Consider the following 17,882-nt stretch of genomic DNA (forward strand, 5'->3'; position numbering starts at 1 on the left):
CCGCAAAATGTAGTGCCAAGAATTCAGTAGTTATTGAATCTTACCCACTTCTACTAGACTCAAAAGCCTTTGAAAAGGCTCTCCGAAGCAGGTTTGTTTTTAAGCACCAGCCTGCTCCTCACAGCACTCCAATTTTCCTCATTTTTTTTTTTCAATGGTAATCAAGCAGCCAGCCATTTTCCTGCTAAAGAATAAATCACCTGTTAGAACAAGCCCTTCATGTGAAATTCATCACATCAGATATTGGCACTGAGATTAGGAAAAGGAGCCAGTTCAAAGTCCAAGACAGAACAAGGAGCGGGTTAAAAAATGAAAAATTTCAAAGAATGCAACCTCGTTTTCAAAATGGGCACAAATTAGGCATACCATAGCTGTGATGCATAAGCGCCCATGGTGGCATTATATTTAATCTGCCACAAGACTGCTTATTATGCATTAATTTGGAGCAGCACAGGAGTCGCTGGGTGCTAACATGACATCACTTCTTACTTATAATAACTCTTAATATCCCAAAGGAAAAGATAAGCTGAGACACAGAGAGGATCACAATGGCTGGTATCTTAATTCTACTCCTATCTCAAATTATCAGTTAGGCACGCACACATTTCTATCAAGTCAGAACAAGGATCTTCTAGAACATAGGAGATACAGGAAATGTATCAGGCTGCTGGAATTTGGGTAGTGATCCACCTAGACGCAGTGGTTTTCTTACCCTGGGCAAATTAACAGTAAAAGGAGGTCAAAAAATGAGGAGCAGGCAGGAGAGGGACAGAGAACCCTGAGGCGATCAACAGAAATTACAGCCCTTGATCGTTTTGTTTTTATCTTCAGTAACAGAAGACCCCAGAGGGAAGTCTACTAGAGATTTCCCATTTCTGAGATTCTGAAAACACAGCAAAAAGAATACAAATATTTGGGTAAGATAAGCTTCAGGAAAATTAACAGAAAATACTCGTATACTGTGGCAATGTACCTAATTCTGAACCTGTAATCTCACTAAGTGAATAAAAGTTCACTAAGAACTGGAGCTCATCACATGGCTTCTCTGAAATCTTAAGCATCAGCATGAGCCAATTAACACGTCTATCTACCAGCTGAAGTTTCAATTACATTTCAACTAAAACTCTTCCCTTAATTTGAAATGGTACAAAGATCTATTACACAACAGACTTCCACTTAACCAGAAGCTGATAGTTAAGAGAAGACAACAGTTTATAATCAAAGCATTACTTTGAAACTATTCTAAAGTCCCCAAAACAGATAACCCAAGTCACTTGCTTAGCAATACTTCTACCCCACAGCACACAGATCTGGACTTGCCATGTAGTAGCTTTTCAGTAATCCACACCGAGAGTCAGAATTGCACAGCCAGCACTGATACAGCGGTGTGGAAACAGCTAAATGCATCCAACAAACTCCTTGACCCTGAACACAAAGATTACACACCTTTAGTTCTTCCAATACCTACGTAATTCCAGCTTGTGGTGCAAGCACCTGCTCTATCTCATGAACAGATTTCCTTTGATGCGTCATTTAAATCTGAAGTAACGTGAGCACAGCTGTTTGAGACAGCTCAACAGTTTCTTGTCAGTTTTGTAATAAACGTGCTTCCACAACAGGTACCAATACAGCCAATCTAAGGAAGATTTCTTTGCCTCTGAAGAACTATCTGAGATCTTCATCTACCACCTCCTCCTGATCTAAAATTCTGACCTGCCTACTATTGCTATTAAATGAAGTTTTCATTTGAACACTCAGATTTAAGTTTATTCATACACAGCGAAAGTTCCACCTGCATATTAAAAACAAACAGATTAGAAGTAAATGTTTTATTCTTCCAACTAAATTCCAGTACTACAAGGGCAGTAAAACAATGATACACTGAAAAATTGCAGCAATAAACATTTGTTAAAGACTGATAGAATAAATAAAAACTACAAAAATGAGAAATCATATAAACCCATTCTTAACCCCCAAAAAAGTCATGGAATACAGAAATGCCCTCCTTCACTATTTCACAGGCAGTACTGTGGGCTATTTGCTTAAAATTGTCCTGGGATTACATTCTAACTTAACTGTGATTACAGCTTTGTTGTAGTGCACAGTTATGAAAACCACACTAACTTCAGTCAGAAGTGTCATTCTACATTTTTATTTACACAACCAGTGAAGGGCAACTTCTAGAACACCAGCTTTAATCCTTTACTTTTTCAAACTTATTAACATAAGAAGCCAAATTGTAATGATACAGCAAATGAGGCCACTGGTATTATTACAGGTAGCAAAGGTCCACATCCAGGTGGTACTGACATCAGGGAGCACTCCAAAACCAGTTGCTGCATAAGAGTGGTTGCCACTGACAAAAGCTTGAAATAACCTGTGTTCACAGGGGGGAAAAATATGGCATTGCTGCAAGTCTTTACTGGGACAGCTTGCAACAATAAAACAGGGTGTATAGGGCAGCCCACATATGCAGAAAGTGTGATTCATGAAACGTCTGGAAAAAGAAAAGAAAAAGAGAGTTAACGTTGGAGTTAACAAATGCCAGCTCTATCACAAACCTGTTATGGCAATATCAAAACCTGCTTCAAAAATAAAACCCCAGCATGTTACAGGAGACAGTTTTCGATGTTTGAAACAAAAGCTGCATTTTATCTCGCATCTTCCTTTCAACCTCGCTCTTCCATGTTACCAATTTAAAAGTATTATAACTTGGGGCCTAGCTGAAGCTTAACAACAAACAATGGCCACTTAAATTATTGAACGTTCAGTAATTTAATGCTGCTATAGGAACCAGCAGAAACAGATACTCACAACTGGCAGGCTGTTCTCCATATCGTCGCATGATTTGATCATGCGTGAACTTCACAAATGCGTCGTATTGTTCTGCAAGCATGAAGCATCAGAAGTGTGAGTATATTAAGTTTAACTCAAGCTGAAAAATATTCAGGGCTACTTTTTATACATAAAAATCATATAAATCGAACACACATCCACTAACAGTAGCTTTAAGTGACTTTACACAGTTCGTAGCTGCCATTTCCTTTTCAGCCCCAAGAACAACAATGCAGCACACATCCCCTTCATTAAAAGGCTTTCCCTTACAAACTTCTGTAATGGGAAAGACAGTAATACACTCAAAGAGAATTATGCTGCACATACACAAAAACCTCAATATCCCTAACACCTGGTTAAGTGTCAGACGCCGTACTTTGAAGTAATCAAGCATGCCCATTTCACAGATCCATAATGGGGGCAGAGCAGTTACGCAAACATGGCATTAAGGTCAGTAATAGGGTTGGAAACATAACCTCACTCTGCTCCTATCACTACCAGATGTAAGAAAATTAATTTAATGAAATGGAAACATGGAAAAGTGGGACACAGGACAGGGACTTGCTACAGTTAGAAATTCTTTTTGGTGACCACCAGAAAATCAAAAGCAAATGACACACTACAAGAATGAAATGCTAAGTGACTTGACTAATTCCAATCACAAAAGTAGCCACAATAGGAGACATAGTTGACTGTGGACTTCATGAAAACAGCTACTGTGTAATCTGAAATGAAATTTAGGTATTAAATGTATTAATTTGGCTTTGAACTAAGCATTGTTATTTCCCAGAAAGATTATTCTTTCTATACACACATACATACAAGTACATTCGCAATATTTTATTCAGTTTTAATATTGCACTCATCAGCAGGATATCACCTTTCAGAATTAGGAAATTGAACAAGGAGAGTAATATCTACCAGATGCCGCTCCTCTCCATTCCCCTTCCTCCCTTGTGGAAAAATACATGTGCAGCAATGTGGGGTGTTCTGAGAAAAGGGCAAGGTCAAAGAAGGCAATCTTCAACCAAAAATGCAGTTAGATTTGTAGTGGTTCCTAGTCCCACAGGTTTGCCCCATTAAAGTCCCCATCCTCTTGCAGGGATGAGCTTCACCTTTGAAGTAAACAGGGTATCAGTAATCAGCAAGTAGTGCAGCAGCAGCCTAAAGTATGGACCTGACCCTATGATCTAAGGACATTCATCCCTGACTGCAGGAGCCCAGGGTCACGGCAGCCAGTTCCCCTCTGCCCACAAGCAGGACCTCTGTTTAGCTGCAGTTCTGACTGATGGCTTTTCATCAGCCATGCGAGGATCTTGGCCAAACAACAAAATAACACAAAGAGCAGATTGAAGGATCTGTTGCCCAGAAACCATTTCCAAAAATAACAGCAACCAGAACTTTTCCTGAAAGTATGCATTAAAGGCCAGAAACCAACTTGCAAGCTTTCTTCTTTAAAGGTTGAAGTCAACACACGCAGCTGCTTTGTAGCATCCTCTTTGTTAAAATTTTGGCGTTGGAAATTTAAAGAATCCACAGTCACTAAAAATCCCCTTTCCTGTGGGATTCAGATTGGGAAAGTTAAGCAATCCAAAGATAAGGGCAACCCACCGTGAACTGTTTGAAAATTTAGGTGAACACTTGTAAAGATACTTATGCCACTGGCATCCCATATATGTTCTAAGTAGCTATTTTAAATCGAAAGGTTACTAAATGCCACAAATGCGACTACTATATTCTACAACTTGACTTCTAGTATAAAAAGCTGTTTTTCACAGATTCCAGAAAACCTTTCAAGCTCAAGTTTCCCTTAGCCCCTTACGCTCCTCCTCTGGTTTTAAAATCTGCAAAGATCTTGCAAACCCAAGTTTGTGCTAACACAGCGGTTTCAGGTAACAGAGGCAGGAAGGAAAACCAGGGCATTACAGTGATCTTAGTTTTCCATTAATCAAATGCTCTGCATGAAAAGCAACTCTGCTCACAAAGAACATGGGAGGAGGGAAAAAAAGGCAGTATCTGGCTAACTACCTACAAGAAAACCGTGATTCAGAAAGGAATGAGGAAAATAGCTGAGATCCAACCATTCAGTTAAGTCACTTGAAAGACGCTATTCAATTGAGATTTAGTACAGAATTTCCAGTTACATTTCCATTGACTTCACTAGTTTGTAAGAATGAGTATCACCTTACTGTAAAAAGTTTAGAAAAAGATACAATCATTCTGTCAGTAGAAAAATATAACTGGCCTTCTATGTAAGGAATTTCTCGATTATTTTTGTAGGCTCCCTTTCTAAATTTCCATACGATGCTGAAAAATTATTATTAGCTTGATATATGGGATGCAGCAACATGATCTTTCCAATAGCTCTGTTGGTGATCACCATCGTTAGAACAAGTACACCTAACTCATCTCACCATCAACCACAACCCTCCAAACAGAAAACATCCCCCTTCCTTCCCCAAAACAAAACCAAGAATTTTCCCTTTGGGACTGACAGATGGAACACATGTGAGGGACTTGCCAGAGGGGTTCCTGCTGTAAAGAACTACAAGTTTGTATTCAGAAAGTGTCTGGAACAAATGTAAATATATCTGCTCTTCAAATGGTTATTACAATCACTGCTAACTGAAATGCATTTAAGAGAATGCAAGAAATGACCCAATTCCTAACATACATAAATAAGAAAAAAGCTCTGCAGAGTCCTAATTCATCAGTCTGAAACAGGTTAAAACAAAAAATGCAGAAATGGAACATTAGGCCCAAAGCAATAGAAGTATTTAGGGCTCTAGTTATAGTTGTCAATAGATGTGGACTTAAGAAGGACTTAGAACTATGGTCATTTCTTACATAGCAACGGCAGATCAGCAAGCACAGAACATGAACAGAGGCTCAGGTGCAGAGACAACACTATCACAGGCAACCAACAAGCCTGACACGAGTCTGGTGACTTTTAGGATGGGCACACCTATAGAGGGTTTTATTCCCCCATCTGAAGATATTTGCAAAGATGAATTCTGACGTGGTTTCAGGTGGGAAGCAGAACAGACATGGGTATTCAAAAGCATGTTTGCTGCCGAAGAGTGCACTCAGATGTTCATTATCATCACACTAAATATTAAATTAGACACTGAATCATACTGTGAAGGCACCTACCTCTGAATGCAACAGAATTTAGGTGCTCAAATGCTAGCAAGATGCTTAGAAGTAGAGAACTTTAACAACTAAAGAAAGGTCATCATTACAATGCTGACATTGGCATGATCCTTATGAAAAGGTAAGTTGGCATCAGGCACCAAAAATATCAGCTGAATGATGTGAAATACAACAATTCAACACAGAGCATCAGAAATGCGACGAAACTGCTGACGCTCAGGCACATACCAAACACCACTGGCAGCAGTGTAATGGTAAGTACTGGGAAGAGAAAGGGAAATCTTAGGTACTGTCTTCTTGCCAAATTCCAGAAAAAGGAAGTCAGTTCCCAAGCAGGAAAAAGAAAAAAAAAAAAAAAAAAAGTCCTTCACAAAGAGCTCTTAAACCAGTAGAATAGAAAGTCTTTCTGGCAAAAAATGAGGAGGAAATGATCAATTCAAACACGATAGCGAGAGAAAGTTCTATCTGAAATAAAACCACTGTTTCCATTGATTAGTAATACCCAGAAGTCACAGTTTCTATCGCAGGCAGCACAGAAAAAAACCAAAAACAACTATCAGAGAGACTACACATAGTTTTTTCTGTCCTGTATGCAATCTTATTCCCTAATCAGATTAGGTCAGAAAAAACAGCACAACACAAAAACGAGAAGAAGTTTTATGCTTTCAAATTCATCCTAACACATTATTTTATACTATAATATACCTGCAAGTTTTGTGGTCAAAATTTCTTCATACTCTTCACGGATTTTCTCTTCACGTTCTTTCAGCAAACGTTCACAGATCATTCCAACTTGTCTGAGAGTAAACAGCGGCTGTTCTTTTTTCAATGGTGATGACGCTGCAGATGAAGTACCTAAGATTAAATATTTGGGCATACCAATTTACACTTACAAGTAGTTCAGAACCATTTTTATAATCAGTTTTCTTCACATCTTTTACATTAAAGGAACTTTACAGAACACTTGGAGAAGTCTTTCTCTGCCGTTTGCACATTTCTAATTACTATTAAAGTAAAACTGGACACTCGAAGACATCTACAATGGACAATACACAGATATCAAAACATCAAGAGAGTGTCACATAAACACTGTGAACACCCTTTACCTGGCAGTTGCAATTTACAAATTTAAGCTTCTATTTTATGTAAAAATTACAGTACAGTATATTTTTGCAAAGAGTTGCTTTGCAAAAGCCTATTACAGTATCAATGGCAGGTTATGCAGGATGGTCTCTTGAAAACAATGCAAGCTTTGTATCCTATTGATTCTTAAAATAAGAAGCGACAATCTTCCAGATCAATGCTAGTATTGCCAAAAAAACCTGAACAGTAACTGGTGAGAAGGTGCCATAAACCACCAGATAACTAGGGAAAATTATTTACAGAGTCTAAAAACGCACAGCAGAATTACACAGAATTTTCTGGGTACCTGGCAAAGCTGGTCCAGTAAGGAGAAATGCATGTGGCTGTGCATCAGTAGAACAACAAGGATCTGTCTGCTGGAAGCTATTTTCTAAGTGTCTCCTCTTCTGCATGCGTTTGTACTCCTGTTTTATGTTGTACAGAATTTGTTCTAAAAGAAAAACAGTAAGAAAATTAAGCTTAAAATAATTATGTTTCAGTAATTCACTTAACTTTATTTCCACCCAAACACTGTAGATAATTAACAGATGATAAAAGCTAGACTCTTAAAACATGGTCTACAAAACCCACCACGTTTTACCTAAGATACATACAATGAAACTAACTAAAAGAAAGTTAACTTCCATCTGTTTTTACCAGGAAAACACTAGAAAAAATATTGTTAGTTAAGGTCAGGTATTGGTGCCAGAGTACCGCTAACAAAAAAAAACCAGCGTAAGGTTAAAATTTAGGAACTACCAACCATGCAATATACATGTATAAAAATTAGGCTACAGTACTTCTCCTGGTGTTCATAATCTCCTTTCATACATTTAATTTGCAATCATCATTCTCCCCCAGACAGTGTTTATCATTCATACAGTTAACGGTAATAAAAGACTCTAGAATAAAACATGTACATGAAATACCACTCCTCTCTGTATAGTTACTGGCATATAGGCAGCAAAGTGGAGAGGAAAACACAATTTAGACAGAATATGCATAAAGCAACTACTGCTTAAAATCTCAAAGAATCAGAAACAGGAAGACAAAATACAAGCGCCTTCCACAACAATTTTGACAGCCTCAGATCTTGCCAAATAAACACAATGGAGGGATCAATAGCCTCTTTTAAAGGAGTATGGCAATATGGAGTTCAGAGTTTGATTTTGCTGAATAAAATACAGCAAGTGCTTTTAATAATCTCATCTCCATTGTAGAATTACAAAGAAAAGTGTAATCCTTGCAAGAGAATTATCAATCCTGTGTACCTTTTCTCTGAAATTTCATGCCTTTCCAAAAGGCTCCCAGATACATCAGTGCATATCCTCTGAAAATGTAAAATATTAAAGAAAAAAAAGCCATTTTCTATTTTTTTACAGGATACTTTCACTGAAAGTGAAAAAGTCTTCCAAAGACTCCCTCTTTGAGAGAATTCTTACTTTCAAATGCATTTTAAAAAAATTCCCTATAGTATCGGCATCCACTGAGATTCCTAGACTTTTGGCCGAGACAGGTTTCCAAAATTCAGATACATACAAATCAATGTTGCAAAGGGCTCCACTCACTCAGTACCTTCCTACTTCTGCTCGGCATTTTGCCAATGCAATACCACGAAAACTTCTCAACTAACTTTCAGGTTTGTAAACAGTACGCTACTGAGGTTCCTCATTTGAACATTTCCTAGCAAGCAACCATGTGAAGCGAGTAACTTCAGCTACCAGCTTATTCAGTCAGTGGCTGAAGCTTATGCTAGACCAAGCAGAAGCAAACATTTGCCAATTCCTAGGTCTGAGTTTTAACTATTGCAGTGGTTCTTCAATTCCGTAAGTCAGTCTGGGGGCTTCCAACTCACAAAAAGAGAGGAAAGTGTTTCCAGTCAACAGCAATACCAGCATTTTCAGCAAATGAGCTTGTTTGGATTTTGTCCATTGATGAAGGCTTTGCAGTTTATACCTTTGCAGTCCCATGCCCACAGCGCTTGTACAATTTTCAGCTCCCTCAAGGGGGACCAATAACTTGGTTCAAAGAAGCAGCAAATGCAGAAGACATAATAAAGCAGCACAGTAGGGAAATGAAGAGAAGGAAACTATGAGAAAGTGGGGGGGAAAATTACTCAAGGGTGGCTGGAGGATTTATACTTTTTTGTAGGACAAGATGCATACTACACTCCAGTGTGGTACAGAAATACATGAATCAGGTTCAACCAAGATGCAGTCAGGCTTCAAAATTAAATAGAATCCCAAGTAGAATTTGTCACGTACATACACGCTGCATCAGTCCGACAATGGCCCTGCAACATTTTTACTCAACAGCATTATGGTGGTAAAACAATACTTTTCCTCAGAATTAAGTGCTGTTCTAGCTAAAGCAATAAGACATAATTTTGAGTGGGAATCAAATTAGCTCATAAGATAACATCTGTCCTCAAGCATGGCTACACTATGAGAAACGTGACTGCAAACATTCACTGTATTTACATTAACTGAAGAATGTAATAGATCACGTGCGTCCTTCACTACAACTACGTCATCTTCACCATACTTTCCAAATTCTGCATGAGCTGCAAAAACATCAGCCAAATTTCGGGTATAACAACTTTGATAAAAATCTTCTCTACAGCTCTCCTTTATATTATCTTTTTGCAGAAACATTCTCAAACCACATTAATCACCAAAATCATTAAGGGGTGGGGAAAGTGGGGGCAAACAACCTAAACAGACTCTGGTTAATGGATAAAACTCCGGGAGTTAAAACAAAAATCATCAGCCAGGTTTTCTCCTGCCCTAACAACCCCTGAAAATTACATAGAGAAAAATTCTGGCTGGTTAAACAACCAGCCAGAATAGAAGGAGCAAATGCAACATATGAAGGGGGATGGGGAGGAATAGATGATAGGGAAGGGAAGGGAAAAAATCAGGTTCTGACTTTGGGAAAACATTAACTCCTGGGAGAGAAAATTAAGATCTCTGCACCGAGGAAACATGATTCTATTCCAAATTATATTGAACTGTGGACACAGAAGTCTCAATGATATTACAGTAATTTCATCTACTTCTAACTTGGAAACACTTTTTAACTTACCATCTGAAAATCTTGCTCCGAAAATCAAAAATATCAAAAAACACCACTGACAAATGCATCGGGAGATCCCTGTCCTGACAAAACCACCTCTGACAGTTTGCATTACCACAACTTCAGGGAAAGGTACAAAACTAAGCAAAGTGGGATGGAGGAGGGGACTATCTAAACATGACAATACACTGTCTAAACTGCAAACAGCCACCAAGACAAAAAGCCTTAAATTTCAAGTCCTGACTAAACACTTGTTGAGCATGTACATAACCTGGTTATGTAAATAGTATTTCTCTATTTAGTCTAACTTCAGAGATTTAAGGAACTATTGCTCAGCACAGAGAACTGGACTACATGCTCTACTCAGTACCGAGCTGCTAGCAGGCAAGATGACTGCAAGAATGACTCATCTCATACTTCCCGATCTCCACCATTTGTAAAATGGAGATTAATAGTCAAAAAACACAAGTTTAACATAGCATTGAACTGTTCAACAACTTCTCACACAAATGATCAGACTAGTAATACTTCAAATTAAGCAGGCACATTTTCACAGCAGCAAAGACCGAGTAGACATTTTTATTAACATACAGTGACATAAAACTTATTAACATACAGTGACAGCCTTTAAACAAAACTACTTCACTGTGAAATGTAAGCTTGCAAATATTTATGACTGACTTAAAATGAAAACCTGAATGCCAAATTGAATTATTGTGCCTTTTTTTTTTTTTAAACAATCTAGGAGAGTAAGAAAAGTTGTTTAAATGCATGAAGTTACTTCTGACATTTATAGTTTTGCTTAATAAATCCACAAATACATCTGATGAACAAACATATTCTGTTCAAAACAGTTTTTATAGCATCTCAGCACTTGAAAGAAGCCATGAAATATAGGTAGGGCAAACCAGACAACTTTTGAACAACACCTATACTGCAGACATCTGACTGTAAAGCCCTGTAAAACTCTGGCCCAGTTAAACAAAGTTCAGAGTTAGCAGATCTCGTTCTCCAACCTTATTTTGATTCCAGAAAACCTTCCTGACTTTTCAAGTTCAGTTTCTTAACTTCCTTTACTTCCAATTAGCTCTCACTATTCTCCCCACAGTTGACAACTGAATTAAAATGTGCATTTCACTGGTGTCAAACACAGGACAGGGGTTTTTTATGTGTTCCTCAAAGTGGAGGCCCAAATTGTCTTTTTCAACAATGACATGCATTTTAATTAACAATTTATTTTATATATACAAATTTAAAATCTGAAAGTGCACTCATTAAAGAAAACCTGATCATTGTGAGCTTCTTTAAGACTATAAAACTGAAGTGAGAATTTGAATCATATATATTAGGAGTCATTAGATATTTTAAGTAAAGACTTGCATCCATCTTATAGGTGCTGAAGTTCAAATCGGACATTGTACATCAAGCAATAATTTCTTTTATGAGGTAACAAAAGGAATATATTTAATATGATCAAACATACATCACTGTGGCCTACCCTCATCTTCTTTTTAATTTCACTTTATCCCCTGTGCTCAGCATTTCCTACTGGTTAGAGTCACCTCTGAAGGCAAAGAGCTAGCTAACACCAGGCAGAGGTGGTGAAAGTGAAAACCAGGCTTGCTGAATCTACAGTAGTAGCAAGAAAAAGCCACACTGCTAACACACTGAAACAAGTTAGTACTTCATAAATGACACCTGAAGTTCAAGATGACTATGAATCCTGGCCAGTTACGCAAGGCTATTATATGCCCCCTTCTCTTCCTTCAGGTTCAAGGCTAAAATAAAGAATGACAAAGATTGCTACTGTCTCACCACGACCACTAAAGGCACAGGAAACTCAGTTAAATACACCTGAATATAATGAAATACATATATACTTTTTTTTTTTTTTTAAGCTAGAGCTCTATGTACTAAGAGCATAAAGTTGAGTACATATGTTCATGAAATAATTGCATTAAGGTGAAGGACAGCATTCACGCCAGTCTTCTTCCAGAATTTTTGGTATTATTTGGGGAACCAAAATTTCACATTTCAGCTGCTTTTACACCCAGTGAAGAGTGGATGAAACACGAAGGAGGCAATTCAGAATTCAAGTTTGACATCTGGAATATGATCTGTCATGCTAATGGATTACAAAGCCAAATATTCATTTCCAAGGAGTGATGTCTTCTTCTTACTTCCTTTAATTCATGATAAAAAGGCAAGTTATTCTTTTTGAAAGTTCTGTCATCTAATTACTTCATCCTGACCTGTAATTACCTAGAAATTATGTACAAGGGAAACAGCAGTTCAACTTGAAAAGGTAACAAGGCAAACAATTATTTTCTTCATTTTAATAACTGCTTATCAACTATGAAGGTGCTGATTATTTCCCCTGAAGGATTTTCTTCTTTTTTTGAGGGGGGGCTTGATTTTTAAACTAGCAATCTCTCATCACAGTTCCTGGCTTCTCTCATTTAGCTGAAGGAAACTTTGGCAAAACACGTAGGAAGGTGACTCAATAGGCTGAAATCAGAGTAGCAGTTTTCCTGGCCTGAAATGGAACCTTAAGCTCAAGTTTCAGTTTGCAATGTCACCATTCAATATATGCACTCAAACCTGAGCCATGCCTGAGATTTCTTCTAAGTGAATCAATCAAATGCTATCCTCATGTCAACAGCACACATCTTCAGCTCCCATTAAAGCAAAACTACTTTGCTGTCCTAGTTCAGATCTGTAACATTTCCAATTAGGCTATCACCCTTATTCAACATTTAGTTGATCCTACCACATTCCTAGTTTTGGTCTCCCCACCAGACTACTGACACGCAACATTTATTTTAAGAAGCTAGCTTCCCCCAAGGGCAGCACTGCAGCAGAGCAATGGGTAACAGTATTCTTCATTTTTAATATCTACTTAGCCAGGGAATCCACAGGCATAGACAGAAATCAAAATAATCCAGATATTCCTCTTACTCTCTTGCTTTGGTCACAGACATCAATCACTCCAGTTATGTTTCTTAATTAGGCACGGTCTGTGAGACTTCAGTAATCCAATGTATACTTTTGGAAATCATGCTCACCTCAGAGGAGCATGCTCTAAGCGCCAGAGAGAACACTGGTAACGGATACACGCTGGCACTTCACAGCCAGCATCTTTAGCTACAGAATGGACAGAAGCAACTCGTAATGGACTCTGTGGCACAGAGCTGGCCACTTCATGAGATCCAATTACTCAAGGTCTCAGGCTGATGAAGGTTCTGGTTCTCCCACAACAAGTCAGACGCTCACATATGCATTAGCTCATTGTGCAAATGTGTTATTTCAGGAAATCCCAGTTCTCCTGATCAAGGGGCTGAGGAATGAAAAATAAATCAAGCAATGCAAAATGTATTAGACACAGCAATTAGATCCTTCTCTTCACATAAAAAAATGTCACACTGCATTTATCAGACTTGCCACTGAAACAAAAGACTGCTTCAACATTTTATGACATCTACGACCAAGGATATTTAACATTTATAGTCACCACAGGCATCCATACAGAAATTTCTCATGTAAGTTAAATTATCAAATCCAGATGCGGTCATTACGTGCTTTTTCTTTTTTTTTTTTTTCCTTTTTTTTTTTTTAATAAGGGGTGGGAATGTTTTGGTTTTTAAAATCCTAATGATTTCTGCAATACTGGAGCACAATGAGAAACTTGGCATCTTGCCAAGATAATTTAGCAATAAATACACATGCAGATAAATGTTAACAAAACAGAAATTAAACAGAAAGAGATGCAGCACTACTGATATGTCACATTCCAAAGCCACTAGATCTGTTCATTTAAAAGCCAAACCTGTACTTCCCCACTGTCTGACCAAGTTTCAAGCAGAAGTAGTTAAGTTTGCTCAAGAGGGCAACAGAAAGGTCATGGGAGGACAGCCTACAGGGAAGAATAACAGTTCTTCCTGTTCAAAATGATCATTCATTTTCTTGCATTAACTTTGAAAATTTGTGTTTATTAGATCCATTTTTCCCCCAGATTATTCTGTGAAAGAAAGAGTTATACATTAAAGACAAATTTATCTACCTGTAAAGAGTTCTTCATGAGAGAGGGACTCTTAGAACCAACTTCAATTGCCATCTTTAACTAGAGACATTTGCCATAAAACTGCCATTAGAGCAGCAGTACCAATTACACATACTCATTACTAAATACTGCATAAATTCAATAGTTTCCATAGTCTGTCAAACATTTGACATTATCTCTGCTTGGATTTCAACCAGTAACCCCAGTTGAAGGACTGTTTTCAATAACTCCACCCACTACAATTTTTGGTTTGCAACATCAGTTAGCTGCTGGGGAAGCGTTGAGGCAGATGACTCTTTCAGATGGAAGAAAAACTGCATGTGCAGATGCAAAAGTTTGTAGATTTTTAAGTGACTTCACAAACTTTTTAAATACAACATTCTTTTTGATTCTACACAGTTCTAGCTGCAAGTTAACCTCTGATTTTGGGTGAGGAGTATGGAAGAAAGCTACTGATCTCAGTTTGTCTTCTCAGTTGCTATATATCATGAATAAGGAGATTTAAATCCCTAGGGTCAACATTATCTTCCCCCCCCTCCCATTTCTTTGGACTGCATTTCCCACTGTAGCTTCAGTCTTAAGAGATATCCAGACATGGAGGCCTTCTAACACTAATCTGCCTTTTAATTTAAAAAACAATTTAAATGTAGTTTATTCTACCCGGCCCCCAACATAATCTTTCATCAGGGTAAAACTAAAATATCCAGCAGAGAACAGAGAAAAAATACTGCAAGTTCTTTCTCCTTTCACCCTCTAGAATTCATTTAACAGCTTCAAAACAGGACAGAACCCTTAGGACTTCACAGGAAACCAAACATGTACAATGCATTATGCACAGGCATCCAGACCCAAGTGCAGTTATTCTGATCATACAGAACAGTCACATTATAGCCGGAACTTACATGAAAGTAAAACTCATTTGCAGTATTCAAGCAGTAGAATACTCCTTAGAGGAGCCACTCTTTCAAAATTGAACCTGTCTTATGCCAGGCAGGTATTTTCTGCACCGCTTACAGTGAACAGAGTTTTAAAACATGATTATAGATACGAACAATGGTATCCAAAAATTAGCAAACATACTCAAGAGTACGCTCAAGCCAGTAAGCACAATTCAAGAGAATGTATAGATGGTAAAGCCACAACTACAGTTTGGCTGCCAAATTCATTGAGAAACTGGAAGTGACCTAACAGCTGTTCAAATAACCACAAAATATTAAAACACTCTTGTGAGAGATAAATTTCATCTTGAATAAGCCTACCCTCTCTCAAACAGACATATCGTTTATTTGTCTATGACCACTCTATAAAGACAGCTGTTTTCTCATCTGACTGACTACCACACTGTATTCTTAGTTCTCAGCACCCCCCTCAATCAATCCATACTCTGCTTCCAGATAATTCATTTTTTAAATGATTAACCGTGTGGTAAGAAGTTCTGGTGCTGACATAGTCTCCATTGGGTGAAGTTAAACACTACCAGCACAGAGTATCGGATAGAAGAAATACACTTAAACATGAACTTAAAATAAAGTATCAGCATCAGGTTTTATATTCAGAGCTCTGATTTCATATGACCATTATTTTTCATTACACGAAATTCAGACAGACGCTTTTTAAGTGCTGGAAACCTAAGCATCACAGCAACACGCTGAGAAAACCTTAAGTGAAGTCAATTCAATTCTGGCTATTGTTGCTAAATTTCCCAATAAAAAAATGGAACAAAACGGTAGCTCAGCTGCAATTCTTTTCACACACAAAGCAAGATTTATCTGACCCAAATGTAGACATCTACATCGGAAATGGTCACGTAAATTAATTTTGCTGTCAATGGAAAGCAACACATATGTCTACAGCACACTTTGCTTCATCCTAAGTCAGAGCTCTAGAATAAAACATCTGTTTCTTCCAACTGACTATCAAGAAAACCACAAATTATTAGGTCAAATGTACATTCGCAAAATTAGATGAGATGAAACCCACACAATCTTTCAAGTGGCCCCTTTAAAATGATAAGCTCTATTTTGTTCGCTGATGGTTGAAATGAAATATACACAATGTAATAATACCCCTAAACTCAACTGAAAGTTTTTATTAAGCAAGCTGCTGAACAGTCACATTTGCACTAGCACTGTATAAAGATTTTTTTTTTCTTGTAACAGAAACCATAGAGTGAGCTTTTAAGCTAAACCCATGGAAATGTGCACAATTTATAAATGCTTCAAATTTTGCTCAAGAGCATTCAAGTGCTGTAAGAGACGTTCTGATTTACTGGCCTTCGCTTTTCATTAGATTACACAAATGGTTTACATAAAACACACCCTTGTCAGTACAGAACCATCTTTTCACATGGATTACCCCCTGCACCTCTGATTTTCTCAAGAGAAGATAAGGCCTGTATTTGCTCAACTTCAGTAACATTTTAATTTTTAAGAGCATCAGAATCATTAAGATAGGAGCTTAGGTATTACCTCAAATGTTGCTGTAGGTTATCTCTGCTTAAAATTTTATTGATTTGTCTCCTTTCAGCAATACACATTTACTGGCCAGACAATATTTATATTAAATATTCATAACCTAAGCTCTCCAAACCCCAAAGAAACAAGCCAAAAGAAATCCTTGCAATGAAGCAACACATCTAAAACGAATCAAATAGATTCTGATTTTAAACAGCTATCTCAAAGTATATGTAATGCCTCACTGTACCAGGGAGTGCCATCCATCACAACGCTCATCCCAGACCGCTGACTCATTCAAGATCTTTTCCTAGAGGTGCAAAAAAATATCAAGGCGCTGATGCCAAGTGTAAGTACTTCATATGCCCTCTATAGCATTTTTTTTTATTTGATTAAAACATGTAAAAAATATATTCTACTGTACAGTTTTCAGAACTAAGAATTATTGAAACACAGCAATGTCCTACATGGAAGAGATGTTAATTTGAAAACATATTCAAACTTACTGCTTGGTAATTAATACTAGCAGTAATCCAGGGCCAACTTCTGTATAAAAAGGGAGTACCGAATGCAACAGCAAGAAGGAATTCAGCTGCAACAACTGCAGAGGGCTTTTTTGCTGCACACAAAGGACACAGATCCATACCTCAGCGTTACAGCCACTCATGGCTGCGAGCTTAACCGTTCTTAAGTGCATTACTGGAAGCTACCCACTAGACTAACCGTAGCGAGGGCCAATCAATCCTGCGTGCCCAGCCAAGATTCATTCCTTTCTTCTCTCCCGACTCGCTGGTAAAACGAACTCGGTTCATTTTTAATTGACAACAATTACACAAGCAGACCTGGAGCTTTCAGGGCCACCGGTTGACTCATCCCTCACACCTTAAGAACATAAGAGGGTTTTTCGTTCTCGCCCAACATCTCCGAGACGAGAGGACTGCCCGATTCCATTTTATCTGCCCTAAAGGCAACTCTCACCCTCGCACACAATCGCTTTCATCGCTCGGTTTTCCGAGGAAACTTTTAAGGATGCCACAGAATGGGTTATCCGGGACGGTGGCACGCATTAAGGGACTGGAAACGGAACTACCCCTTTGTTTTATCTGCTTTTGCCTTTTCCCACTGGCGTTTTGCGGGTGATTGATGACAGGCCGCGCTCCCGCCCTCCTTCCCGCCCCCCCCCC

At 38.1% G+C, this 17,882-nt stretch overlaps 1 protein-coding gene across 1 annotated transcript in view; it reads right to left on the reverse strand.

Annotated features, from left to right (window-relative positions):
- Positions 1 to 1,814: 1,814 nt before the first annotated feature.
- AKIRIN2 (akirin 2) overlaps positions 1,815 to 17,882 on the reverse strand; it is a 72,668-nt gene continuing 56,600 nt past the window's right edge. Inside the window, exons 2-5 of the mRNA XM_009887529.1 lie at positions 7,418 to 7,561; positions 6,694 to 6,843; positions 2,815 to 2,886; positions 1,815 to 2,497 (exon numbers count right to left, since the gene is read on the reverse strand). Coding sequence (XP_009885831.1) covers positions 2,487 to 2,497; positions 2,815 to 2,886; positions 6,694 to 6,843; positions 7,418 to 7,561 — 377 coding nt within the window. The 3' untranslated portion in view covers positions 1,815 to 2,486. The remainder of the gene's footprint in view (positions 2,498 to 2,814; positions 2,887 to 6,693; positions 6,844 to 7,417; positions 7,562 to 17,882) is intronic.

Source organism: Charadrius vociferus, unplaced genomic scaffold (genome assembly GCF_000708025.1).
Source record: "Charadrius vociferus isolate BGI_N301 unplaced genomic scaffold, ASM70802v2 scaffold185, whole genome shotgun sequence".
Lineage (NCBI taxonomy): Eukaryota > Metazoa > Chordata > Aves > Charadriiformes > Charadriidae > Charadrius > Charadrius vociferus.